Below are 26,722 nucleotides of genomic sequence, written 5' to 3' on the forward strand. Positions count from 1 at the left end.
GAATGAGGATCGGGGTGATGGGGCTGTCCTTGGTTGCCTGGAGGTTCAGGTTTCCCCAGTGGACTCAGAGGGCTTGGACCCAGATTCAGCCAAACTGGCCGGATTGGAGGTCGAAGGGTGTCAGCTTAGGGCCCCTTTGGACATCAGTGCTTCAGACTCTGCTGTTGTGTCGGATCTGGAGGACTTTGATGTCACCTGCAGCTCACAGATGCTGAGCACGCTGGAGCCATTGACAGAGCCCTTCTCAGAAAGGGACACCTTGGCTGTCACCCCAACAGACTCGGACGGAGGGGCCTCCCCCAGCCCTGTGGCCACAGCAGGGCCAGGATTCCTCCTAGAGTGCTCCTCAGCACTGGTGGAGGAGGATGATCCTGACCCACTGCTGGACAGTTGCATGGTGGTGGCAGCTGGTGGGATTCCCTCTCGTGAGACAGGGGCACATCCACCTTCCGAACTGGGGGGAACTGGTTACCCCAGCGCTCCCATGGGGTGGGGTGAAGATAACCAAGACTTTCTGGTGCCTGATGAGGAAGTGTTGCAGCTTCCTGAGGGCACCTGTCCTGGCCAGGTGTTCCCTTGCCAGCCCCCAGCTCCCAGTCCAGTGTTGGAGGAGCTGAGGTCTCCCCCACAGCACAGCGAGGCTGGAGTTGAGGGGATGGATCCATTTGGGACCCATCACCTCCTGCCTTCAAGGACTGAGGTTGCCAACTGGGTAGTCCCAGAACTGGTTTCTGAGGATAAAGCCACAAATTTGGGATCAGGGAGTGGAGCTGATGGCTGGACTCATCTGGCTGAGAGTGAGGATGTTTGCTGTGGTTCTCTGCTGCCTTTCCACACTGGCTCTGTATCAGAGCCAGGCTCTGAGGCTCTGGCAACATTCCCTGTGCCTGTTGAGGACCTCTCATGGGAAATGGTTTCCCAGAGCCATGACCTGGCTCTGGAAGGGACTTCCCACACTGAGGGGTCCCCCATGGAAGTGGCTGTCACACATGGGGGGACACCAGCAGCCATCCTGCAGCCAGGAGACCTGGACTTGCTGTTCGCCCATGGCTGGGGCCATGCCATGGTGCTGGGTGAGGGGGTTCCTTGTGCTGCCAGTCCAGCTGCCCCTGAAGAGCTTCCTGGCACATCACCCATTGCAGAGCCTGCCATTCCATGGGATTTTGGGGAGCTTTCTGCTCCAACCCACCCACTTTCACCAAGAGATGTGGCTGTTCCAGAGTCCCAGGCTCAGGAGGCATCACCACCCACTGGGGATCCTGCCATGGATGCTGAGGAACCTTCAGAAACCACCACCACTGCCGTGTCCTTGATGGTGGAGGAGCTTCTGGAAGCCCCACCACCCTTTGCTGATGTGCCTGTTGCCACTGTGCCACCACAATTGGCCAATCCACTCGCCTCTGGGGTCGGGGGTCTTGGTGGTGACCCTGTGCCATTGGCAGTGGCCTTGGAGAATACAGATGACTTTGCCATTGTAGTTGTGTCCCCCATCCTGGAGCACCTGCCCACCGAAGTGCTGGCTTTGGAGGATGACCCCACTGCAAGAGCACCTGCAGCGGAGGTGGCAGCTTGGGACAATGGTGCCTCTGTGCCTCCCTTTGCCTTCCCACCCCTCAGAGAGGGATTCACCACCCCAGAGCTGCTGGGGACACCCTCTGCTGCAGCACCCACCACACAAACCCTCCCTGGGGCTGTGCTGGGGGTCACCCTCCATCCCCCCAGCTGTGCTGGTGCCACTTCCCTGTGCCCTGGCGAGGGAGAGGTGCCGATGGGCGCAGAGGGACCCCTGGCCGCCGCTCTCCTCGCAGAAGGGCCTCCTGCTCTGCCAGATGGATTCGTTCCAGATAACGAGGTATTTGTTGCTGGGGCATCACAGCCGGGGCTTCAGGCACAGAAACTGCTTTAGTTCGTACACAAGGGGTGGGTGGGAGATGGGAGCCCACTTGGTAACGCATGGTCTGCGTCCTCTAGGCTTCAAAACAGCCTGGAGTTGACAGGCAGAAAGTTTTGGGAGGGAATTGTGTGATTTTATAAGTAGGGGAGGCAAAAATACTCTTTCTGCTCAATGACCTAAACTATTGTCTTATACTTTTTTAGCTTAGTAAAGTGCATTATGGTCACTCAGATGGAAATCACAGACTTCAGAAAAAGCTTCTCACCGACTCCTGGCGGGTAGTTCCCGTCTTTGAAGCAGAAAAAGTATCGGAAAAGAGAAACCTGTAAAACAAATTAAGTGCAAATAATTCCTGTCCTGTGCAGTCATTGCTGTCTGTAGCTTTTCCAGTGAGCAATAAGGTGCTGAGGCTTGGAAGGTGCCTGGGAAGGGGCTCACATTTTGCATTACCATGCTGTGCTCGTGGCTTTTGCCTGGAGAGACCTCGGTGGTGGAGTTCCCACAGCCGAGCGCTGATTTCCTGCCATCTGGATTAGGAGAAATATCACTAAGGAGACATCAGAAGTTAGTCAGCGCCAAAAATCCCAATTCGGTAGCAATTACTCATCCTTTGGGCTGAACCACCCGTTTGAGAGGTGCACGTGAAGGGCCTTGGAGAGGTGGTTTCACATGAGGGGTCCATGTGAGCAGGGACTGGGACACCCAGAGAGGACCTTGATGAGGGAAAACCCATCGGGTTCTTGGTGTTGTTGTCTCTTGCCTGAAATTCAGCATGTCCTTGGTGTTGGGACCCTTATTTCATATTCAGCACCTCTGGTTGTTAACCCCATAAACCTTCCCCTTGTTTCTGTGTTGATGATGCCAGTTCTTCCACCAGGTTTGGCGCCGCTGGGGTTAAGGGAGATGAGAGAAGCAGAAAGTGAGGGGATGCTTTGGGAAACATTTCTGGGAGTGAGGAGGAGGAGGCAGAGGTGTGGTGGAGCAGATGTCCTTCTGCTCTCCAAAATGTCTGTCCAGCCCTTCTCCAGGGCAGGACACCTTGCTCTGCGCCTTCTCCAGCCTGGCAATGGGCAGTTGTTAAATTTTGTTTCAGAGCTGAGTCACAGTGAGGTTAATGAGCTAAATTGCTGGAATCTTTTATGAGCAAAGGAAAACAAGGGTGTTGGACACGCTCACCCTCAGGCTGTTGATGAGACTGTCTTTGTAAGGATCCTCCTGGAGCACCAGGTTCTCAGGCTGGCTGGCACCTGTGTTGCAGGTACCCCAGGTCGGATGTCCGGGCTTTCCACAGGGCTCCCTCCCTGCCTGGCTCCATTGGAACCCTGGAGTTTGTTTTGTAGCGTGCAGAGCTGGGACCAGCCCGACATGCCAGGCTTATCAGCCTGATCCTTTTGTGGGTTTGGCTGTTCCAACCAGCAGCTCCATATATAAACAGTAACAGGAGAACAGCCGAGGAATCAGTGCTTCCATGTCACCATTTATTTCTTATAACTGTGGAATGATTATCCGTGAGACAGCTCTGGACAGTGTCTGCCAGCTCACCCTTTGCTCATGTCCTGCAGGGACACCTCCCTGCCCTCCGGTTGCTGAGCTCTGGTGGGAGGAAACAGCTTTTTCTTGGGAGATGAGGCAAAGAAAGTCAAAGTGGCTGGTGCTGGGAACTGTGTCTGGGGGCTCTGAGGGGGGTTTGGTGTGTTTGGGGGTTTGGTGTGTTTGAGGTTTTTGCCTGCCTTGTGCTCCTGCAGAGGCAAAGCGATGGCCGAGTGCGGAGAGCTGGGCCCTCCACGGCTGGGAGATCTTGCATCCAAGTGGGAACTTTTGCTTGCCATCAATGTCTGTGCATTCTTGGGGCAGAGGAGCAGAAAGCAGGGAGTTGGCTGCCATCCCCTCTGCTTTCCAGTGGGAAAATGTTGTGACAGGGCCAAGGGCTCCAATCCTGCCCAGCGCTGGGTGTGGGGTGACCTGTGCTCTGCATGGGCTCATGGGCCCAGGGAGCAGAGTAAGTCAGGAACGACTCTGCTGCCTCTTTTGGGGGCTTGGGCTATTTGCTGTGAGGACACAGCAGGTTTGTCCCTTGGGACCAGGCTGTGCAGCTCCAGAGAGGGACGTGCACAGGGTGCCACGTGGTTCCAGCAGATCCCCAGCTCTGATAACGAGCACTTATCTCCTCTGCAGAAACAGGATTCTCGCTGCTGCCTCTCTTGACAATGGGGAGCTTCATTCACTCTCCTCCCCCTTTCCTATCAAATCTTCTTTGGTTTAAAAAGCTTTTCCCCACAGAATTCCCAGGCAGGACCGTGCCAAATCCGTGGTAAACGACTCGCACATTAATTGCCTATTGCCTTTGTCTTTCGAAATACAGTTTGCTCCTCGCTGCCTGTAATTTCGTGGTTAACAAAACTCATATGATGTCAGGTCTCCATTCTCAATAGCTGCACTGTGAGAATTGCTTGAGGTTTTTCCCCAGGAGCTTTATTTCCCAATCTGGTTGCTGGTTGCAGCCAATGCTCTCATTTCTTCTCCAATTTTCTCTCTTCAGTACTTGGAAAATTGGGGTTTACCCATTTAAAAGCAGAGGTGGATGTGGACAGATCCCAAGCTTGCTCCACCCCAGCAGATTCCTGTAACATTTGTGTTACTGGGTCAAGGCAAGGAAAGAGTTTGGACAAACTTTCACAATTCTAATAAAATGAGTGCAAGTAGCTACTGCATCTCCCCTGGAAAAGAAACCCTGTTGTATCTGTGGAGGGGCTGGAAAAACTCACAGCTTATAAATAACTGCCTTTTCTCTCCCACCCTTTCCATCCCCAGCTCTTCCAGAAGGAGCAAGTGGATCCTCTCCAGGTAAAACTACAGCAAGTCAATGGAGTTGGTCAAGGACTCATCCAAAGTGCCGGGAAAAACTGTGACGTCCAAGGGCTGGAGCATGACATGGAAGAGATCAACACCCGCTGGAACACCCTCAACAAGAAGGTGGGAGTGTGGGGAGGGGCTGTAACTGGTTTCTCTCAGCTCTGTTGGGGTCTGGTAGAAAAAGGGGATCCAGGCCAGGGAGCTGAGGCTCCAACAAGGTGTGTCCCCAGCCTGACCATGCCGTGGGGTTGTGTTTGGGGTGCAGGTGGCCCAGCGAGTCGCTCAGCTGCAAGAGGCCCTGTTGCACTGTGGGAAGTTTCAGGATGCCCTGGAGCCGTTGCTGAGCTGGTTGGCAGACACTGAAGAGCTCATCTCCAACCAGAAACCTCCCTCTGCAGAGTACAAGGTGGTGAAAGCCCAGATCCAGGAGCAGAAGGTGAGCAAGCCCAGGCAGTGGGTGACTCAGTGGGAGAGGGAACGTGGGACAACCAGACAGTATTTTGGGGATCCAGCTGGGATGTCCACAAACCTGCTTCTTTCATGGTGGATCCTGGTTCCCCACATCCCAGTGTAGTGAACAGGCAGCTCGTTTGCCCACACTCAGTATCTCCATCCTCTAAATTTCTGCGTCAGTTTGTTGTCCTGCTGCCTCTTGAAGTTTGCTGGTTTTGCTGGTTGGCCGTGTTTTTCCAGCCCTGGGCTTTGTTTGTGCCAGTAATTCTGCTGTGTCAGGAGCAAGCTGGTGGTGTGGGGACTGGTTTGGGTGTTTGGACAAAGGGAATGTTCAAAGTGTAAGAGTGGGCTCGAGGAGTGCCGGTGTTTGCAGAGATAACAGCCCGGGCCGACGCCTGGGCAGTGGAGGGGGTGGAGGGAAGGTCAGGTGTGGTCAGGAGGAAGTATTTTAGAAATGAATTTTTACCAAGGCTGAGTCCAACCTATTGAGATTGGAAGAGGAAATGTATTTCAAGTGGAAGTTAAAAACTTGGTAAGTTTGGCAGGGGGATGATGGGGAAGACTTGGAAAACTTCTCTGGCACAGAACTGGTTTGAATCTTGAATAGTGTAAAAGAGGGAAGGAGAAAGGGAAAAGGAAAAAAAGGGAAACAGAATGGTAAGGGGGAAGGGAATAGAAAAGGGGAAATGAAAAACAAAAGGGTAAAGGGAAAGGAAAAAGGAAAGGAAAATGGGAAGGAAGGGGAATAAAACAGAATAGAATAAATAGAATGAAATGTTGGAAGTGACCTACAATGATCATCATGTCCAGCTGCCTGACCACTTCAGGGCTGACCAAATTAAAGCATGCTATTATTATAATGTAATATAATATAACTATATAATTTTTTTAACTGGTTTTGATGGCAGAGCTGTTCCCCCTGGGCTGGGTCTGGCCTCAGCCCTGTGCTGGTGGTGGTTCTCAGCCACAATTAAAGATCTGACCTCTCCAAGGACTGGAATTGTTTCTGCTGCCCCAGTCCAGTAACTTTGCTCCTCCTTTGTTCTCTGTGATGCTAAAGCTGCTCCAGCGGCTCCTGGACGATCGCAAAGCCACCGTGGAGATGATCCAAGCGGAGGGCGACAGGATCGCGCAGTCGGCCGAGCCCGCGGATCGGGAGAAGATCGTGGGGCAGCTGGAGAGCCTGGCACGGCGCTGGGCAGGGCTGCTGGGCCGGGCAGCTGCCAGGTGAGAGGGCCTGGGACCAGCTCATCCCACAGGTCACGGTGCTCCGGAGCTCGGGGTTACAGCATTCGGGAAGCTGGCAGAGATTTCTGTGCAGATACATCCTGGAAACGTGGAAACAGCTGGAAAACATGAGAAATCAAAGGCTGTTTGGGAGCTGAAGCTGATAAGGGTGGTTTACAATGGCAGGGAAGAGCTCAGATTAAATAATTTCCCTGCAGGGGAGGGATGTTATTTTTATTCCTGTAAGCGTTAACATCCTGTTGACACCTTTCTGCCGCCAGAATCTTGTTTATGAGTTGCTTATTGCTACCTAAGCTGATACTTGAGGTTATGAAGAGAGTTCTGAGGGCCACATTGGACCCTCTTGGTGTTTTTAATCACTGCCAACAAGCTGGACTGTCCACCCAGGACTGTCCATCCAGAACTTGCACCAATGCTGGATTGTCTTTGACCAGAAGCTCAGCAGCCCTAAAACACCAAGAGTCTGGCACAAGCTGAGCATGTCAAGGGATCTTGAAGATAGTGATAGGGATGGGAAAAAAGGGGTTGGAATTAGATGATCTTTAAGGTTCTTACCAACCCAAACTGTTCCACGGAAAGCTGCACAATCAGGAAGCCTTTCTACCACCTTCCCAGGGGAATAAACTGTATCCTAAAGGCACAGCTGCAGAAAAAAGCTCCATTTGCAGTTTTTTCACATTGATTTTTGTCTTTGCCTTTGTAGCTTGCCTGACATGGTGTCTCACCTTGCTCTGAATGGGGCTGTTTTGCTTCCTGCGTTTTTATTCTTGAAGCTGCTTCCCATTCCTGGCTCCAGTGAGGAGCTGCTTCTTAGGGTTTTCTTTGAATCATAGTCACAAACTGGTTTGGATTGGAAGGGACCTTAAAGCCCATTTCATTTCAACCTCCTGTCCAACCTGGCCTTGGACACTTATTTCCTTCTTATTTTACTATTTCTTCTTATAGGCAGAAGCAGCTGGAGGACATCTTGGTCCTGGCAAAGCAGTTCCATGAAACCACAGAGCCAGTGTCGGACTGGCTGTCGGTGACAGAGAAGAAACTGGCCAACTCTGAGCCCATTGGTACCCAGACTGCCAAAATCCAGCAGCAGATCAGTCGGCACAAGGTAGGACCTGTGCAGGAATGGGATGGTGGTGGTCAGTGTCAGGTCCTGCTCTGGTGGTTGTTGCCACCACAGCGAGGGGGTTTTGGCACAAACACATATTGGAGGAGTTGCCCAGGCTGTTTATGTATGGAGAAGGCTGCAAGCCCTGGCCCACCATTGTGGGTAAACATGAAACTGGTGTCTTTGCACCTCACAGCAAATGTGTCTGGGTTTGGATACAAAAAACATTCCCATTGTGTTTCTTTTTAATTTCGATGCAGTTCGCCCGTTCACGGGCGGGTTTTGTGTCTCCTCCATTCCTTCAGTTACGCTCATTGTTTGTTTCCCCTTTTCTGTTGTGTTCATTTTATTTTCTCCATTTTTCACTCATCATTTTCCTTTCTGTTGTCCATTTTATCCTCCTGCCATTCAGGCTCTAGAGGAAGAGATAGAGAGCCACGCTGCCGACGTGTCTCGGGCGGTGGGTGTCGGGCAGTCCCTCTCCTCCCTGAGCTGTGCGGCCGAGCAGAGGCTGCTGGCAGAGAAGTTGGACTCTCTGCAGAGCCGCTACGGCGAGGTCCGCGAGCGGTGCTGCCGCAAGGCAGCACTGCTGGACCAGGCTCTGGCCAACGCCAGGCTTTTTGGGGAGGAGGAGGTGGAAGTGCTCAACTGGCTGGCCGAGGTCGAGGACAAGCTGGGCTCGGTATCCGTAAAGGATTACAAACGGGACGTCCTGCAGAAACAGCATGCAGACCAGCTGGTATTTTCCGTTTTCTTCCATGTTTATGTTGTTTATTTTGTTGCATTTATCTGGTTTTATTTTGGTTTCTGGTCTGACTTTAATTTTGCGAAACTTGTTCTGCTGCGGGTTCTCTTCCAGGCTTGGAGAAGTGGAAAGGCGTTTCATGTGTTTTGAACAATAATTGTGGCCCCAAAAATGGGTTTCCCGGGCGGGGACAGAAACTTCAAATGCTTCATTTGCTTTGTGAACAATGTCTGAGCCAGCTTGGCCACCCTGTGCCTTTAGAAAGCTGGATGCTGTTTCCAAGATTGAGAGCTGGAAAATCCTGGTGGGTTTTTGGAGCTGGGCTGGCCACCAAGGAAGCCTCTGCTTCCGTTCCCAGCACTGTGCAGCCTCTTCTCAAGAGTGAGATTCTGTCTCTTACAAGGGCAAGTCTGTTGGTAACCCTTTGGTAACCCAGATTCAGTGGGTTGGGATGGGTTTTCTAAGACTTGAGCCTTTGGGTCCCAGGAATCCCTATAATTCCTGTAGCAGGATGACTGGACAACTATCAAATGGGTTGTCCACCTTTGCTATGTTCAGTAGGAAAGTTCATGCTCTCCACAGCATCTCTGCCTGGCAGGACACGGGGACCTGTCTGCAGCAGAGTAACCCAGATTTACCTTTTTCTCCAGGCTTTGAATGAGGAAATTGTGAACAGGAAGAAGAACGTGGACCAAGCCATTAGAAATGGACAAGCTCTTCTGAAGCAAACCACAGGTAAGAGGAAGATCTTGGCATGGGAAGCCCCCAGTCCTCCACATGCTCTTCCCTGGGAAGTCCATGCTCTGCAGTGATCACAGTTCAGGGAAAGCTATTCTCCTTCAGTTCTTAATTTCCATTTGGAAACTCCTAAAGTAGCTGGTTTGCATCCAGACCTGGATGCTGAGCCACAGACACTCCAGCCTAGGACTTGGTTGGTCCCAAATCCCAACCTTGCAGCCTGGAGAGCGGGTGATTCCCACCACTGCCATGGGGTGCTCAGAGCTGAACAGCCCTGCAAACACAAGGGAGGGTTTTCTCATTGCATCCAGCTGCTAAATCACATGGGAAGAGGTTAAAAATACCCCCAGCCCTTTCCTAATATGCTTTCCCATACTGAGCAGTTGTTGCTGTTGCCACGTGGGTGTGAGTTTATGTTTATGAGTGGGAAGAAAGGTCGGGGCGATGTGTTTCCTTCAGATGTGGTCTGCTCAGAGCAGATGTACAGACCTCTGTCCTTGTGGGAGCTGTGGAGCAGGAAGAGTGATTACAAAGCATTTGGCATGCATTTTCATGTCCTCTTGGAAATAGCAGTGAAGAGTGAACTGGCCCTTTTTTCCTGGAGTTGTGACATGTTAGTCGAGAACTGAGTTGGGGTGGCTTTGGAGCTTGTGGCAAAGCCAGTTGTTGTAGTTGCTGTCCCAAGGAGGAGATGGAATTTATTGTGACTGGTGGAAAATGAGAGTAGCTGCCTAGGCTGAAGTTGTATTAATATAAAGAGAAGTGAGGGTGGAATTCTGTGTTTAAAATGGGGGGAATGGGGCAGGTGGCAGCAGGGCAGGTGGCAGCAGCCCAGCCCAATATGATTTGCCCCTCGCTGCTGTCTCGCAGGGGAGGAGGTGCTGCTGATCCAGGAGAAGCTGGATGGGATTAAGACCCGCTATTCCGACATCACCGCCGCCAGCTCCAAAGCCCTGCGCACGCTGGAGCAGGCTCGGCAGCTGGCCACCAAGTTCCAGTCCACACACGAGGAGCTCACTGGGTGGATGAGCAAGGTGGAGGATGAGCTGGCCTCCAGTGGGGCACAGTCCTCCAGCAGAGAGCAGATCCCCCAGTTCCAGCAGCGGCAAAAGGTGGGCACTGGGAGAGTGGCACTCCAGGATGGGGCGTGAGGGTGGCAGCTCGTGGGGGTTTGCTCGTTGTTTGAGATGCCAGGGAGGAGCTGGAGAGGGATGTCACCTGCTGAAAAGGACACATGTCCATGGGTGCCTTCCACAGGAGCTGAAGAAGGAGGTGATGGAGCACAGGCTCGTCCTGGACACAGTGAATGAGGTGAGCCGAGCTCTCCTGGAGCTGGTTCCCTGGCGAGCCCGTGAGGGGCTGGATAAGCTCGTGTCGGACACCAACGAGCGCTACAAGCTGGTCAGTGACACCATCAAGCAGAGGGTGGAAGAAATCGATGCTGCTATTCAGAGATCTCAACAGGTAATTTAATAACCCCACTGGAGGCTGATGGGTTTTCTTAGGAGAGTGGGAGTGAGGTGTTTGTCCCCGTGTCCTGCTGGGTCCATGTGGTTTTCCCACCATCCTCAACTCTCCCTGTGCTCCTTCCCTGCTGCCCATCACTAACCTCTGCCCATCCTCTCCTGTGTCCAGTATGAGCAGGCAGCTGATGCAGAGCTGGCCTGGGTGGCCGAGACCAAGCGGAAGCTGATGGCGCTCGGTCCCATCCGCCTGGAGCAGGACCAGACCACGGCACAGCTGCAGGTGCAGAAGGTCTGTGTGCACTCCCTGATGGGGAAGGTGGGATGGGCAACGAGGAGGGATATCCAGTTTGGGTGGTGGAATGTGGCTTAGGTCACAGGATGGGGCTTTTGGGAGAAGCTTTACTCTGAGGTGTTTATTGCTGAGTCCAGAGCATGGGGAGAGACACAACACTTGTCTTTGGAAAGAAGAAGGACAAAATAAAGGAGAAAAAGAATTTAGAGGAATTAAACATGGGGCTTCTAAAGGAAAAAGCTTCCCATCTGTTTTGCAGGAGCTCTTTGAGGCTAGATGGGTGCTCTTGCCAGGAATCCCCTTGAGATTGCTGCTCTGCTGGAAGCCTTTTCCTGTGGCCACTAGAGCAAGCTCTGCTGGGATCTTGCTGGTGCTGGCAGCAGGAAGGGTTTAGAAAAATGTATATATTGATTAATGAGGGTGCTTTTCCATTTGCTTTTTGCTCATTGTTCCCAGCAGTGGGGCACTCCTCAGTTCCCTCCCTGCAGCCAGACGTGGAACAAAGAGGCGCTGGGGGGTTTTTTATATCTTTGAGATGAGCTCATGCCTGAAAGAACGTGCACTTTAAATAAACGGCCCTTTTCTTCCCTTTGCCTGGGCAATCAGAGCAGTACACAGGCTTATTGGATTTAAATTTTCAAAAAAAAAGGGAAAATAAGACAGGTTTATAAGGGTGGGGGGACTGAAGCATCCAGCATTAAGTTAAACTGAGCTCAGCTTCCCACTGTTAATCGTGTGGGCCTTGGGAATGACAGAGTTATTGGTAGATGCAGTTCTGGAGAGCATCATTTTGGGGGATAACATGTTTGCTAAAGAATGGATGATGGAGCTTTTCCTCTGGTGAGGACCTTGGGTGTGGAAGTAATTACACCTGATTTTAAGAGCTGTTTTCAGGTCTTTGAAAGAGAGGGCTTGATGTAGATGAGTCATGAGAAAAACAGGCAGGAATCTGCATTTCCAACCACATTTTCAGTGGGCCACAGGACACTTGTGATGAGTTTTGCATGGTCTCTGTGGCACCCAGTGCTGTCAGGAGGATCCTGTGGATGGGCTGGGGAGAGACTGAGCTGGGGGAAAGGCTGGGCTCAGCTCTGATTTCTTCCCTTTCTTTGTGCCTTTCCTTTCTACAGGCTTTTTCCATCGACATCATTCGGCACAAAGACTCCATGGATGAGCTTTTCAGCCAGCGCAATGAGATCTTCGGGACCTGTGGCGAGGAGCAGAAAGCTGTTCTCCAGGTGAGCCTGCTCTGCTATTCACTGCAGCAGGGGGCACACAGAGGGGAGAGGCAAATCCTCAGCTCTTGCACAGCCTGAAGTAGTTTAAAATTGCTCCATCTTCAGTAATTCCCATCAGTGTTAGCAGAAATCTCTTCACATTTATTGCTCCTTTATTACATACTTTTATTGCAGGGTTTGGGGCTGGGGAAGGGGAGACAACGGAGATTCCCGAGGCTGCTTTAATTGGAATTACAGCCCGTGCACGTGGAAGGCCACCAAAAGCCCCTCCCTCTCTTCCAGCTCACAGTGTGGAGCTGGCACTTTTCCTGGGCCCTTTTGCATCCCTCAACATAACTGTCCTCCCTCTTTTTTTTAGGAGAAAACCGAGTCCCTGGTGCAACAGTACGAAGCCGTGAGCCAACTCAACTCAGAGCGCTACGCTCGCCTGGAACGTGCCCAGGTCCTGGTCAACCAGTTTTGGGAGACCTATGAGGAGCTGAACCCATGGATTGAGGAGACTCAAGCCCTGCTCTCCCAGCTGCCACCTCCAGCCATCGACCACGAGCAGCTCAAGCAGCAGCAGGATGACATGAGGGTAAGAGGATGTGGCATTGGCATCTCCTGTCTATCAGTTCTCCTGCCTTAAACAGGGGTGCAGCACTTGCAGAGGCAAGAGCAGCTTATTTCCTGAATTTGCCTCACTTTTTTCCCCTATTCTCTTCTTTTTTGGGATCCTGCTTGTATAATTCAAGTGTGGCATGTGGAAATCACTCGTTATGTTGGAGCACTCCTTACCAAAATGCAGCTTGCACCCAAGGGAGCCTGGCTGTGTTTGGGTCTCCTGCCTGATTGTGGCAGGAAAAAACACTTTGTGCTTTTAGGGTAGAGATCTGCAAAGCAAAAATTCCCAGTGGGGTCCCCTGTGGAGCTGTGGGGAGGGCCAGGAGCTGGGAAAGGACCCGGGCAGGGTGTTGTGCCATAGCCATGTTAGGAAGAGCCAAGTTCCATGTGCTTGGCAGATGCTGGGGCATGAAATCCACGGTGTGATTCCTACCAGATACGATCTCTGCTCTTGGAGTGTTGCATGGAATAAATAGGCAGCGACTTGAAACAGATTTCCAAACAAATCTGTTTTTCTCCCCTTCTATTCCTTAGCAACTGAGAGAGTCCATCGCTGAACATAAACCTCATATCGACAAGCTGCTGAAAATTGGGCCACAGCTCAAGGACCTGAACCCTGAGGAAGGAGAGATGGTGCAGGAAAAGTACTGCACAGCTGAGGCCATGTATGCCAGGATCAAGGAGGAGGTGTGCCAGCGGGCCCTGGCGCTCGACGAGGCCGTCTCACAGTCCACCCAGGTATGCTGGGCTGCCACGGAGGTGAATCCTCTTCTCACAGTCCCCTGGGGAAGCCACGTGCTTTGGAATGTGGTTTTATTCCCAGTGTTACAATTGTAAAACCCTTTATAAGGCATAATGTGGTCAGACACCTCCGAGGTAGTTTCCTGCTGCTCAGCACTGGCTGTGGGAGCAGAGGAAAAGGCTTTTCTGAGGCTCAACGTAGTCAATAGGCTAATAAATTTTTACAACCTCAATAATGATGCTGGTTCAAAGGGGCTGATTTGGCATCCATCCAAGGTTGGAAGGGCCCAGAGAGCCTCTTGAAAGAGCTTGAAGAGAGAATTTTCAGTTCTGATAAGCTGTGAGTGCAGTGAAGAGCCATAGGATCCTTTGTGTGGGAGAGGTAATGGTTGTCTCTGGGGTCTGGGCATCCCCCAAGGAAGTGGGTGAGTGCAGGAGAAATAGGAAAGGAAGGGCAGAGACTGGAGGTGCTAAAGTCCAGAAAGGGGGTGAAGTGTTCCTGCTGCTGAGGGTTGATGACTCTCAGTTATGTTTCATTTCACCCCATGTTACCGTAGTGCAGTTGGTTTTTGTCATGTCTGGGTGTTTATTTTTTTAATTCCTGTATTGTGTAGTCACTTCTCTTGGTTTGCACTTGTATTAACTCCGAGTTTTTCCCCCCACATTCCCCTCCCCTCTCATCTCTCACTCCCATTGTGGAATGTGTTATCTGTGTGTGTTGCTGCCTGTGCCCGTCCTCCCCACATGGTCCCATTTCATTCTTGTGTTGACTGCGCCCCACCATTGCAGATCTCGGAGGTAAGCGAGTCCCCCACCGCAGATACTCATTTACACTCTTTGGGCTGATTCTCTTTTACACACGGACTTTTATTTCTGGTCCATGCACAGCTCAGCAGAACATGCTTAAAAATGAACTGTGGGGCCTGAAATCACATTTTTGGGATGGCTTTTGTTGCGTTGCCGCCTGGTCTCAGCCGCTCGTTCCGCTGGGAATGCTTCCTGCACAGCAGAGGTTTTGCTTTCAGGGGGTTTGCCCTGAGCTTCCTGCTCCAGCTCGACATGCTGGTTTGCTCCTGCTTGTTGGCTGAGCCAGCGTGTTCTGATCAACTTTGCACCAAGAGCCTGTGCCCTCTCTGCTGGTAGAGCCTGGGATTTGCTGGACACCAGCACTGTGTGTTCCCAGTAGGAACTGGGGAGAGACCAGAGCTGGAAGCCACAGTGCAGAGCTGTCCTCCCCAGCAGCAGAGACAGTTTGGGATCTTAAAGGCCAAAGTTGACTTTTCTTTAAAAAAAAACATAAGAAACCCTGCTAGACCCCCTTCCTCTCTCATTCCTGGCTTTCTGGTCCTGCTTTTGAAGCTCCAGCTCCTGTGGCAGCTCCTCCCCATCCGCATGCAGCCTCCCACCACCTCCCGCTGCCCCTGCCAGGGTGGGTTTCCACTGGCCTTGTGCCACGCAGAGATTCCCATCAACACCAAACACGGGCGCTTTTCCAGCAGCATCTTTGCCCAGATGCTCCAACAACCAGGACTGGGTTTTCTTGCCCATCCACAAAAAACGGGACAGCAGCAAAAAGGTGGATTTGTATGTTTGAATCCAGTGACAAGTCACGGCTGTGTTTGGGTCAGAGGTGGTGCCAGTGCCAGCTCTGGGAGTCTCCGTGGCTGCTCTGTTGGCTCTGTTGGAGCAGGGCAGGTGTGAGCAGGAGGCTGCAGATGTCCTTGCTGCTGAGGGTGTCCTTGCTGCTGAGGGTGTCCCTGCTGCTGCAGGTGTCCTTGCTGCTGAGGGTGTCCTTGCTGCTGCGGGTGGCATTGCTGCTGCAGGTGTCCTTGCTGCTGAGGGTGGCATTGCTGCTGAGGGTGGCATTGCTGTCACAGGCATTGTGTCTCCTCTCTGAGTGGCCGTGGGTGCAGCGCTCAGGGCCGTGGCACACACAGGCAGTGACCTGGCATCGCTTCATCCCATCTCTCCTGCCCTAATGGATTTGCTCTCCCCCAGTTCCATGACAAGATCGAGCCCATGCTGGAGACGCTGGAGTCGCTTTCCTCCCGCCTGCGGCTGCCGCCCCTGATCCCTGCTGAGGTCGACAAGATCCGGGAGTGCATCAGTGAGAACAAAAACTCCACCGTGGAGCTGGAGAAGCTGCAGCCATCCTTTGAGGCTCTGAAACGCCGTGGGGAGGAGCTGATTGGTCGGTCCCAGGGAGCGGACAAGGACCTGGCAGCCAAAGGTATGGCTGGGTGGATTTAACAGTGCCCAGCTTCTCCTCCCCAGAGCAGCACTGCCAAGGAGACTTTGATATCCCAGGGGTGTGTTTTGGAGGTTCTCCTGGCCTTAGGAGGAAGGATCAATCCTCTGTGAGGTGGCTGGTGCCTGTTTCCATCTGGAACAGACAGGGTGGCATCAGCCAGAGGAGAAAGAAGTATTTGTGGCTTCTCAGCTGAGCTGAGCCCTCACCCTGAGCTGATCTCTTGTTGGTGGCCCCTGTGACATGATTTGTTGATGTTGATTCAGCATCTAATGGAGGGAAGGAGCATCCCCAGCACAAAAAGACCCATCAACACGATTGGCACTAATTGGCACCTTCCTTGGCAGCTCAGCAGTCAGCTCATGAACTGAGTGAGCAGAGGCTTCATGGTAGAGGTGGCCAGAACAGAGGTTTGTTGGAGGGAGGGTGTGTGGGCAAATTTGCCCTGAGCTTGCCTGCACATAAATAAAGGCTTTATTTCTGCAGGCTGGAGTTTCTCACGTCCCTCAGTATCTCCCAGAGTTAATGCTCTGATAGTCCTGGTCCTCTTTATTTCCCTTTTGAATATTCTCTTGGCTATTTGGAAGTGTTTTCAAAATGCTTTTGAGTTGTAAAAAGGTTTCTTTCTTCACTGAATATTTTAATTTCCTTCCTCAGTAATCCAGGACAAGTTGGATCAGATGGTTTTCTTCTGGGAAGACATCAAAACTCGGACAGAGGAACGTGAAATGAAGTTCCTTGATGTCCTGGAGCTTGCAGAGAAGTTCTGGTACGACATGGCAGCCCTCCTGACAACCATCAAGGACACACAGGACATTGTTCATGACCTGGAGAGCCCAGGCATTGACCCCTCCATCATCAAGCAGCAGGTGGAAGCAGCAGAGGTGAGGCTGTACCTGAGTCTGGAGCTTGCCTGCCTCCAGCTTGTGCTCTAAATTGGGAAGATCTTAGACGTGGGCATGGCCAGAAGCAGTTGTAAATCAGTTTTGTAGGCAGTCAGGCAGATTATGAAGAGTTATTTCCATTGCAATTTGGAACTGCAAGGCAAAAACCAGCAGTGTATTTCACATATCCTTCACCTTAAATCACTTTATCTGCTGCTGTTCTGGGAGGCTGTGTGGTCAGAGCTGTGTGCCCACTTGTTTGGAGAGATGTGGAAGCTTGCACAGCTCTGCTCACAGCCTGGAGTCTGTCTGGTGTGGGAAGTGTGTATTTAGATTTTGGTCAGACCAGAGATAAGTGCTTGGATTTGGGTGTTGATGGTTGTTTCAAGTAAAGGGTGAAATCCACTTCAGGTGGATTTGACTTGACTCAGACCTTGAGGAGCAGGGATGTTTCTTTATGCTTTGCTAAGTTTGGCTTTGCTATTCCCCTTTTTATAACCATTCTGACTTTGGTTTGCACCTTTTGAGTCTTCAAACCCTCATTCCTGTATTGACAAAATGTTCCTGTAAACAGCACATTTGTAAACAACATCTTCAGCCAGACAGTTCAGGCTCACATCTAAATACAGATGTTCTTATTTTAGTTGCCATCCTGTGGGAAGAGGTGGGAGTGGACCAGGGTGGTGGTGGCAATGTTGGCCACCTACTCCCTGTGTCACCTGCTCCTGGGGTCTGGAGTTGGGCTGTTGGCCAAGGTGCAGGACACTGGAGCAGGAAGAACTCTCTGTGCTTTATCCCTCCTGTTCTTGGTGCAGTTTTGGAAGAGCATTTAATAGTAAAGGTTTTTCTTCTGTGTCTGGGTCTCTGCAGACTATTAAAGAGGAGACGGATGGGTTGCATGAAGAGCTGGAGTTCATCCGCCTCCTTGGAACTGATTTAATTTTTGCCTGTGGCGAAACGGAGAAACCAGAAGTGAAGAAGAGCATTGATGAGGTAGGAAAAACCAGCAGCTTCTCCTTCTGATAAAATCAGGTGGGAGCAAGTGGGAGCTGTGGTTTAAGAGCCGAACGGATTTTGTGGGCAATCTTGTGTTCCGCAGATGAACAACGCGTGGGAAAATCTAAACAAAATGTGGAAGGAGAGGCTGGAAAAGCTGGAGGAAGCCATGCAGTCTGCTGTGCAGTACCAGGATACGCTTCAAGTAAGAGACAGGGCTGTTGGTGGGGAGTGGGTGGACCTTGGGAACACCACTGCCAGTCCTCTCCCTGGAGTTGTACTGGGATTGGCACCAGTGCAAAGCAGGAAACATCTCCTGGGCGAGTGTTTGCAGGCTCTGGTATGGCCTGAGCTCAACAACCAGCTCTGAGGAAGAGCAGATACTTTGCATTTTTCTTTATAAATCTGCCTCATTGCTGCACGGGGCAGCAGAGTGAAGTGGCTGCTGGCAGGTCCTTGTGCTGGAAGCAGGAGAGGGAAGAAAAGGGAGAGATGGCCAAGCATCTCTGCCCTGAAAGACACGTTTCATGGTTGTGGGCTGGTGGGGGAACACTTTGCCATTCCCTTGGCTAATGTTGTCCATGCTCTTTCCAGGCCATGTTTGATTGGCTGGACAACGCTGTGATCAAACTCTGCAACATGTCACCTGTTGGCACCGACCTCAGCACGGTCAAGGAGCAGATGAACGAGATGAAGGTACACAGGCAGAGAGGGACCAGTTCCCCAGCACTGCTTTGCCTCACAGAGCTTCAGTGATTCATTTGGTTCTGGTTTTTGTCCTGCTTGTTTTGGCAGGAGTTTAAAATGGAGGTTTACCAGCAGCAGATTGAGATGGAAAAGCTTAATCACCAAGGTGAACTGATGCTAAAAAAGGCTACAGATGAGACAGACAGAGACATCATAAAAGAACCACTGACAGAGCTGAAACATCTCTGGGAGAATTTGGGCGAGAAAATTGCTCACAGACAGGTAGAGTGAAGACCTGGGGCTCTTACAAGTGTGGGGTTGAAACTCCCTGTGATGCTCCCAGTTATTAAAATTTTCCTTTTCCTTCCCCATCCTCACCCAGCACAAGCTGGAAGCTGCTCTGCTGGCACTTGGCCAGTTCCAGCACGCCTTGGCAGAGCTGATGGCCTGGCTGACCCACACTGAGGAGCTGCTGGACGCCCAAAAACCCATCAATGGAGACCCCAAAGTCATCGAGGTTGAACTCGCAAAGCACCATGTGAGTCTTCCCATTCCAAGTACATTTTCAGTCCATTCCCATTTTGTTGGGATTTTGTTTCCCATGAAGGTTTTGAGCCATTTTGTGTCCACAACCAGACAGGGATCAACAGGGTGTTTAAGAGAGGTGTCCAATGTGTGCCCATCTCGTGCAGGTGCTGAAGAACGACGTCCTGGCCCACCAGGCAACCGTGGAGACAGTGAACAAAGCAGGGAATGAGCTGCTGGAGTCGAGTGCAGGGGACGATGCCAGCAGCCTGCGGAACCGCCTGGAGAAGCTGAACTCCTGCTGGGAGTCAGTGCTGCAGAAGACAGAGGAGAGGGAGCAGCAGCTGCAGTCCACACTCCAGCAGGTCAGGAAGAGGCATTGGGAATAACCCCCTGTGCAGTGGGGTGCTGCTGAGGGTCTGCTTTCCCTTCATTTTGGGGGGAAAATAAAGGGGGACAGAATTAGGAAGACCCTGGGATTACTTCTATGCAAGTTTTTCACATAGCTGTTAGTCCTGGAGTGGTTCAGTGCCTGCCCAGGAGCACAGGGAGGATCAGGCACACCCATGGGTTATGGATGCACCATGTCTCACCCTCCTGAGCGTGCTGGCACATCCAGCTCTGCCTCTTTATCTAGTTTCAAAGCAAACACAGCGTTAACCCTGGCACATGATCAATGGTGGCTGATGTCATCTGATCCAGACCGATTCTGTGTTCCTGAACAGGCTCAGGGTTTCCATGGTGAGATTGAAGACTTCCTCCTGTGGCTAACAAGGATGGAGAGCCAATTGTCAGCATCAAAACCCACAGGAGGTCTGCCAGAAACTGCCCGGGAACAGCTCAATGCCCACATGGTAATTTCTCAGGAGAGATTTTTTTTAAATGCTTTTAATTCAGCAAGTTCCTGTCAAATATGAGCATCAAAACTTCTCCTTTCTATGTCTGAGGGGAAAAAGAGACTGCTCTGGTCTCCTCTTACACACCATTTTGCACCTGATGCCTGGAACAAGCATCACGATGCCTTAACCACCTTTTCTCGGCTCAAAGTGACACGCTGCTGTCACTTTGCTGCCTGTCCTGAACCTAATGTTCCCATCAGCTCAAGTTTTGCAGCACAACATGTTCCCTCTCCGAGCTCCAATTTGTCTGATCCTTTGGTGGTGCCTCTTTGCAGGAGCTGTACAGCCAGCTCAAAGCCAAGGAGGATGTCTACAGCCAGCTGCTGGCCAAGGGGCGGCTGATGCTGCTCAGCCGTGATGACTCTGGCTCTGGCTCGAAGACGGAGCAGAGCGTGGCACTGCTGGAGCAGAAGTGGTGTCTGGTCAGCACCAAGATGGAGGAAAGAAAGGTAACACTGGGGGAGAGATGTGCCCACCCTTTCCCAATGGTCTGACAGCAGTTATGCCATTTTCCCACTCTGCTTTCCCATGCAGTGTTAGGGTTTGGGTTTTTTTGTACAACCTCTCTCTTGGTTGTACAGGTTGAGTTTGTCTTTCAGGTGGTGCTGAGTGTTAAGTTGTTAGTGGGGTTTCTTCTAGATTGTCATCAGAATTGCTTAAATCACACAGAAAATGAGAGTAAAATTGCATTTTGGGTTAAATTAGAAGGGTGGGAAGAAGCCTCCCACAGCTCTCAAAGGCAGGCTTTGTTGGTCAAGCCAAATCCTCCTGCGAGCTGACTCCATCCTCAGCTTTTGGCGGGGGATGAGATAAAACAAGGGCCGCAGTGGCCTCAGCCCAGAATAAATGTGCAGTGCTGCAGCTGTTGCCATCGAAATGTCATCCTCCCCACGGCGATCCCTTTCCCAGGAAGCCGAGGGTGACGCAGCTGCTCGTGTGCCGATGAAGGTCTCCCCTTTCAGGGACCATTCTTGTTTTGAAAGACAAGTGGTGGCTTTCACTGGAACCCCCTCCCTTTGGTAAACAAGTCGCGTTCCTGGGCCGAGGCGAGGAGGTTCCTGTTAGATGGACGGTTGGGAAGGGACACAAAGGCCACCTCTGTCTGTGAAGCTGTGGATTGGAGCTCTCACCCTCTGTGTTGTGTTTTTCCTCTCTCTTTCTGCCTTCCCGCTGCCGCAGGCGAAGCTGGAGGAGGCACTGGCCCTGGCCACCGATTTCCAGAACTCCCTCCAGGACTTCATCAACTGGCTGACCCTGGCTGAGCAGAGCCTGAACATTGCACCCCCAGCCAGCCTCATCCTCGCCGCGGTGCTGGCCCAGATTGATGAGCACAAGGTACCAGCACTGTGGGCACCCTACAGCTCCATCCCCAGGGTGGAGGGAGCGAGGGTGGCACCTCGTCTGCCCTGGACCCACGGGCTGTTCATGGCCAGCCCCAGCTCCCCTGACAGATGGAACATCTTTGCCTTTCTCAGGTGTTTGCCAACGAGGTGAATGCACACCGGGATCGCATCATTGAGCTGGATCAAACTGGGAACCAGCTGAAGTTCCTCAGCCAAAAGCAGGATGTGGTGTTGATCAAGAACCTGCTGGTGAGCGTCCAGTCCCGCTGGGAGAAGGTGGTCCAGCGCTCCGTGGAGCGGGGACGGGCTCTTGACGATGCCAGGAAGCGAGCCAAGCAGGTGAGAGATGTGGGAAGGATGTGGCAGACCTCAAGGCATGGCCTGCCTTGGAGGGCAGGAGGTCCCAGGACCAGGAAGGAACTGGGGATACCACCAGTGTGAAGTTTCAGACTTGCTCCTGTTGCTTTGCAGTTCCACGAAGCCTGGAAGAAGCTGATTGATTGGCTGGAGGATGCAGAGAATCACCTGGATTCAGAGCTGGAGATTTCCAATGATCCTGACAAAATCAAGCTCCAGCTCTCCAAACACAAGGTAAGGCTTTGCCAAAGCCAGAGTGGTGCTGAATGATGTGGGATGGAAGGTGCTCCATTGGGACAGAAGGCAGGGCAGTATCTCCTCTGCCATCAAGACAAGGGAAAAGCCTTTTGCTGCCATGGAGAACATTCATCTGGGAATCTTCAGAGCCAAGGCCAGGTTTTCTGAAGCAGTTTTGTTTTCTCTCCATTAACCAGGAGTTCCAGAAGACACTGGGTGGGAAGCAGCCTGTCTATGACACCACCATCAGGACAGGCAGAGCCCTCAAGGAGAAAGCCTTACTTCCAGATGACACTCAAAAGCTGGACAATTTACTGGGAGAGGTCCGGGATAAGTGGGACACAGTGTGTGGAAAATCTGTGGAAAGGTGAGTCCAGCCCCAACATTGTACCAGCAGTGCTCATGTGCCAGGACCCTTATCAGAGGGATTTCCTGGGGTGCTTGAAGGTCACTGAGACATGACAAAAGGAGTTGAGTTTATTCATGAGAGCTCATGTGGATGTTTGTTTTGCAGGCAGCACAAGCTGGAAGAAGCCCTGCTGTTCTCTGGGCAATTCATGGATGCACTGCAGGCCTTGGTGGACTGGCTCTACAAGGTGGAACCCCAGTTAGCTGAAGACCAGCCTGTCCATGGGGACCTGGATCTGGTCATGAACCTGATGGATGCTCACAAGGTGAGAGCATGTTTTCCAGCTCTTCTCCAGACTTGAGCACAGATTTTCTTCCCCAAGAGCCAAAGAACAGAGACAGAATTGGTGCCTTCCTGCAGAGCTGCATGTTTTGGTTCCTGCAGTGGATAATGGGGATAAAAACAGAGAAAGGAACTTTCACATTACTGGGAAGGTGACAGTAGCTGGAACTATCTAACTCTGCCTGGCTGCTGTCCTCTCTCCCTGCAGGTCTTCCAGAAGGAGCTGGGGAAGCGCACGGGGACAGTCCAGGTGCTCAAACGCTCCGGCCGGGAGCTCATCGAGAACAGCCGGGACGACACGACCTGGGTGAAGGTGCAGCTGCAGGAGCTGAGCAACCGCTGGGACACGGTGTGCAAGCTGTCAGTGTCCAAACAAACCCGCCTGGAACAGGCCCTGAAGCAGGTGAGGAGAAGACTATAGGTGGAAATGGTCTTGGAGAGCTTTGCTGGGCTCCAGGTTTGTGCCAGGAGCTCAACACAAAGCTCAGGGCAGAGGTTTTGCCCTGGCCAGACAGGACACCCCTGCAGCAGAGGCCAGGGAGGGCTGCAAAGCACTGGATTGGTGTTGGTGATTTACTGTTTCTTTTCCCAAAAGAAGAGCCCCTAAAGGCTGGTTTGAAAAGGGAGGATGAGAAGATCTCTCTGAGGTGCACAGCAAGGACAGAGCAGTGACCAGAGACAGGCCAGGCTGGTGTTTGCCAATGTTTAGTGCAAGAGAGAGGCCTCAATGGAAGCTAAAAAAAACAACCCAAAAGGTCACAGGCTCTTAAGCAGCTTTTACGTCAAGTAGGCAATTTACAGAATAAACTACCCAGGTGCCAAACTGCTCAGGATATGGGCAGTTGTGCTGTTTTTGAAAACATCTCGTTCTTCAGTGCAGCTGATGCTGAGGGAGGGAGATGCCCCATTGCTGCAGGACCCAGCTGCTGGTGCTGCACAAACCCTGGCCACAAACTGGGCTTTTCCCCCTTCTTCCATGTTTTTCAAGTCCCTTTCAGCCCATTGTCCCCCCAGCTCTCAGCAGTGAATCCAGGAGCCTGTTCTGGGAGGTGGGGGAGCTGATGCCTGTGCTTTTGTTTCCACAGGCAGAGGAGTTCAGGACAGCTGTGCACATGCTGCTGGAGTGGCTCTCGGAGGCAGAGCAGTCCCTGCGCTTCCGGGGAGCGCTGCCTGACGACGCCGAGGCGCTGCAGTCCCTCATCGATGCCCACAAGGTAACAGGGAGCTCCAAAATGCAACCCAAGCAAAATTTATGGGGGAGAGTATTGCAAAATTGATTTGGGCCTTTCAGGAGTTCATGAAGAAAGTGGAGGAGAAGAGAGTGGACGTGAACGCGGCAGTGGGAATGGGGGAGGTCATCCTGGGCGCCTGCCACCCCGACTGCATCACCACCATCAAGCACTGGATCACCATCATCCGAGCCAGGTTTGAGGAGGTGAGTCCCTCAGGATTTGTTCCAGTCTGGTGGTTCCAGGGATGGCCATGGGGTGGTGGGTCCTGCCTCAGTTTTCCCACGTTGGGCTGATGATCATCCTGTGTTTGCAACAGGTTCTCACGTGGGCAAAGCAGCACCAGCAGAGACTGGAATCTGCACTTTCTGAGCTGGTGGCGAATGCAGAGCTTCTGGAAGAGCTTCTGGCTTGGATCCAGTGGGCTGAGACAACCCTGATCCAACGGGACCAGGAGCCCATGCCACAGAATATTGATCAGGTCAAAGGCCTGATCTCTGAACACCAGGTGAGCCCAATGCTGAGCGTGGTGGGCACTTGGGAGAGGGGCAGAGGGCAGGATGGAGGAGGCATTGACTTCTCTTGGAAGTCTCTATTAAAGCAGCGTGGGACACGACCTGAGCAGGGCCAGCCCAGGGGTGGACTCCAGCCATTGCAAACCCAACCCAGCACTGAGCAGAAGCTCAACCCCAAGCCACCATCCCTGGTGCTTGATGCTCATCTCTCCTCTGTGGGCTTGGCATGTCCCAGGCAGGGTCTGCAAAACAAAAAGTCTCAAAATTACAAAGGTTTTCCTGTCTTTCTGTGTTTGGACAGTCCTTTATGGAGGAGATGACACGGAAACAGCCAGATGTGGACCGGGTGACAAAGACATACAAGAGAAAAGCTACTGAGCCTCTCCATGGGCCCTTCATCGACAAGTCCCGCAGCAACAGTACGTCTGCCTTGGGTGAAGCGTTCTAGGATGGCAGGAAATGAAAGACATAGGAAGCAAATTAACTTTGATTATCAATTAGCAAGGCATCCTGCATTAACAGCCACCAGGAAGGCGGCTGAGACTTGTCAGGAGGGGAAAATCCAGCTGGCACTTCCCAAAACACCCGTGCTGGGTGTGCTGTTCCCAGGGGTGCTTGGGCTGGAGCTGCTTTCTCTCTTGCTTTGGGATGAGGGTTTGGCGTGGGTTTTTTTGTTGTTTCTTGAAGCCAAAGTCCAGTGTGAGTTCCTGAGTGCTGGGGGGATGTGGGTGTAGAGCTGTCACCATGTCCTCCTACCTGGGGGCACTGCATTCCTTGGGAGAGCAGCCAGCAAGGCTGTGGGAGGTTTTCTCATCTGAAAAATAAAACATATTTCATTACTGCTCTTTCCTGGACAGCTCAGACTTGCTGTACCCATCAACACCACCTCAAACCATTCATTTGCTCCCTTTTTCCAGGAAAATCCTTGGGCCAGGCCGCCCCTCCCAGCATGCCCATTATCTCCCAGTCAGAAACAAAGAACCCCCGGATAAACCAGCTGTCAGCACGTTGGCAGCAGGTCTGGCTGCTGGCCCTGGAGCGGCAGCGCAAGCTCAACGATGCCCTGGACAGACTGGAGGAGGTAACAGAGGCTGCTCTGGGAGGGAGGGGAGCTGGGAGTTCATCACCACAGACATGCAAAGAGCACTGTAAATCAGTGCTGCCCAGCTCTTGCTGACAGTTCTTACTGCCTTTCCAAAATCCAATATTCCTAAAATAGTAAGGCTAAAAAGCCTTCGGTAATTAATTAATTAACTGCATATTAACCAACTTTGTGCCCCTGTAGTTGGTATCTGTAGAGTTAATGACAGCCAGGCACTGCTTTCCTCCTAGTAATTAGTTTAACAATTACTGTCTCTATTTTTACCAAACATCTAATGTCATTTTTGTTTTTATTTATGCTTAACAAAGCAGCTATGCCCAGAAGTGAGTGGGTTTTTTTGTTTTCTGTTGCTTTTGCTGTAGGTCAGTTCAGTTTATACGTATTCATGTTTTTTCTTTGTTGCTTTTAACCCCAAGAATGTTTAGAGAGAGAGAAAAAAAAGCCCTAAAAATTGTTGTGTTACCTTGGTGTGAGCTGCTTGAGATGGTGTGGTTGTGGGGGTCCTTTTGGGGAGGGGAATAAGAAGGGTGTTAGTTTGAATTGGAGGGTCTGAGGCTGGGGCAGGGTTTGTAGAGCTGAGTTGTGCCCTGGGAGGTGCTGTGCTGTTTTACCTGCAAGATGAGGAAGAAAGAGAAAGGGGAGGGGAGATTCCTGCCCAAAATGCCACTGGCAGCGGGAATTCCTCCCTGGTGAGTCCTTAGGTAAAACCTGGGTGGGGAGACATGCCCAAAAGCCCGAGCAGACGGGGTGTGTGTGTGTGTGTCTGTGTGCAGGCAGCTGCCCCGTTCCCGTGTGTCCGTACGGGACGCTGCAGCCCGTGTCGGTGGTCCCGTGGTGCGCAGTCCGTGCTGCCTGTGGCTACACTGTGTGTCCTGGTCTGGAAAGTCACTTTGGGCAACCCCTCATTAATTAGGGTCATCTGGATAAATGCAGATGCACCTTGCTGGGAGGGAGGGCAGCAGGGAGTGTCAGCGCCGGGAACTGGGGCTCAGCCAGGGCTGGTGTTTGGGGTCTGTGGGGCTGGGGCTGCTGCTCCTTTGGGGTTTCCCCCACTGACCCTCCCGGTTTGCCTTCCAGTTGAAGGAGTTTGCAAACTTTGACTTCGATGTCTGGAGGAAGAAATACATGCGCTGGATGAACCACAAGAAATCGCGGGTCATGGACTTCTTCCGGCGCATCGACAAAGACCAGGACGGGAAGATCACACGGCAGGAGTTCATCGATGGCATCCTGGCTTCCAGTAAGTGTGCAAAACAAGCTTGGAAAACGACTGCCTGGATGCTCCCACATCCCTGTCTGTGATCCCTGAGATCCCTGAATGGTCCCTCATTTGTTCCTCCTTCCAGAATTCCCCACCACGAAGCTGGAGATGACGGCGGTGGCCGACATCTTCGACCGCGACGGCGACGGCTACATCGATTACTACGAGTTTGTGGCTGCTCTCCATCCCAACAAGGATGCCTATCGCCCCACCACTGATGCTGACAAGATTGAGGATGAGGTAAAGCACCAGAAAAAGGGGCTGCTTGGAGTTATTGGGGTGGTTCAGGTTGTGGGTTGGCAGTGGGGAAGAGAAAAAATAGGTAAAAAAAAGAGTTATGATGGTGCTGAGCCAAAATAATTGTTTGGAATT

At 51.9% G+C, this 26,722-nt stretch overlaps 1 protein-coding gene across 11 annotated transcripts in view; it reads left to right on the top strand.

Annotated features, from left to right (window-relative positions):
- MACF1 (microtubule actin crosslinking factor 1) overlaps window positions 1–26,722 on the top strand; it is a 137,689-nt gene that overhangs the window by 101,796 nt on the left and 9,171 nt on the right. For 7 of the 11 annotated variants that reach the window (XM_071576855.1, XM_071576850.1, XM_071576852.1 and 4 more), the window contains 35 exons: window positions 4,706–4,867; window positions 5,013–5,183; window positions 6,261–6,427; window positions 7,394–7,553; window positions 7,966–8,292; window positions 8,949–9,033; window positions 9,907–10,148; window positions 10,294–10,500; window positions 10,672–10,791; window positions 11,925–12,032; window positions 12,391–12,609; window positions 13,170–13,373; window positions 15,375–15,606; window positions 16,282–16,508; window positions 17,379–17,501; window positions 17,608–17,709; window positions 18,099–18,200; window positions 18,300–18,473; window positions 18,574–18,729; window positions 18,884–19,081; window positions 19,442–19,570; window positions 19,891–20,064; window positions 20,795–20,950; window positions 21,091–21,297; window positions 21,430–21,549; window positions 21,750–21,919; window positions 22,067–22,226; window positions 22,452–22,646; window positions 23,329–23,457; window positions 23,535–23,678; window positions 23,792–23,980; window positions 24,289–24,406; window positions 24,905–25,068; window positions 26,167–26,329; window positions 26,436–26,590. In XM_071576855.1, coding sequence (XP_071432956.1) covers window positions 4,706–4,867; window positions 5,013–5,183; window positions 6,261–6,427; window positions 7,394–7,553; window positions 7,966–8,292; window positions 8,949–9,033; window positions 9,907–10,148; window positions 10,294–10,500; window positions 10,672–10,791; window positions 11,925–12,032; window positions 12,391–12,609; window positions 13,170–13,373; window positions 15,375–15,606; window positions 16,282–16,508; window positions 17,379–17,501; window positions 17,608–17,709; window positions 18,099–18,200; window positions 18,300–18,473; window positions 18,574–18,729; window positions 18,884–19,081; window positions 19,442–19,570; window positions 19,891–20,064; window positions 20,795–20,950; window positions 21,091–21,297; window positions 21,430–21,549; window positions 21,750–21,919; window positions 22,067–22,226; window positions 22,452–22,646; window positions 23,329–23,457; window positions 23,535–23,678; window positions 23,792–23,980; window positions 24,289–24,406; window positions 24,905–25,068; window positions 26,167–26,329; window positions 26,436–26,590 — 5,859 coding nt within the window. The remainder of the gene's footprint in view (window positions 1–4,705; window positions 4,868–5,012; window positions 5,184–6,260; window positions 6,428–7,393; window positions 7,554–7,965; window positions 8,293–8,948; window positions 9,034–9,906; window positions 10,149–10,293; window positions 10,501–10,671; window positions 10,792–11,924; window positions 12,033–12,390; window positions 12,610–13,169; window positions 13,374–15,374; window positions 15,607–16,281; window positions 16,509–17,378; window positions 17,502–17,607; window positions 17,710–18,098; window positions 18,201–18,299; window positions 18,474–18,573; window positions 18,730–18,883; window positions 19,082–19,441; window positions 19,571–19,890; window positions 20,065–20,794; window positions 20,951–21,090; window positions 21,298–21,429; window positions 21,550–21,749; window positions 21,920–22,066; window positions 22,227–22,451; window positions 22,647–23,328; window positions 23,458–23,534; window positions 23,679–23,791; window positions 23,981–24,288; window positions 24,407–24,904; window positions 25,069–26,166; window positions 26,330–26,435; window positions 26,591–26,722) is intronic. The other 4 variants (XM_071576858.1, XM_071576856.1, XM_071576860.1 and 1 more) reach the window with 1 other exon arrangement.

This window comes from Pithys albifrons, chromosome 24 (assembly GCF_047495875.1).
Source record: "Pithys albifrons albifrons isolate INPA30051 chromosome 24, PitAlb_v1, whole genome shotgun sequence".
NCBI classification, from domain to species: domain Eukaryota; kingdom Metazoa; phylum Chordata; class Aves; order Passeriformes; family Thamnophilidae; genus Pithys; species Pithys albifrons.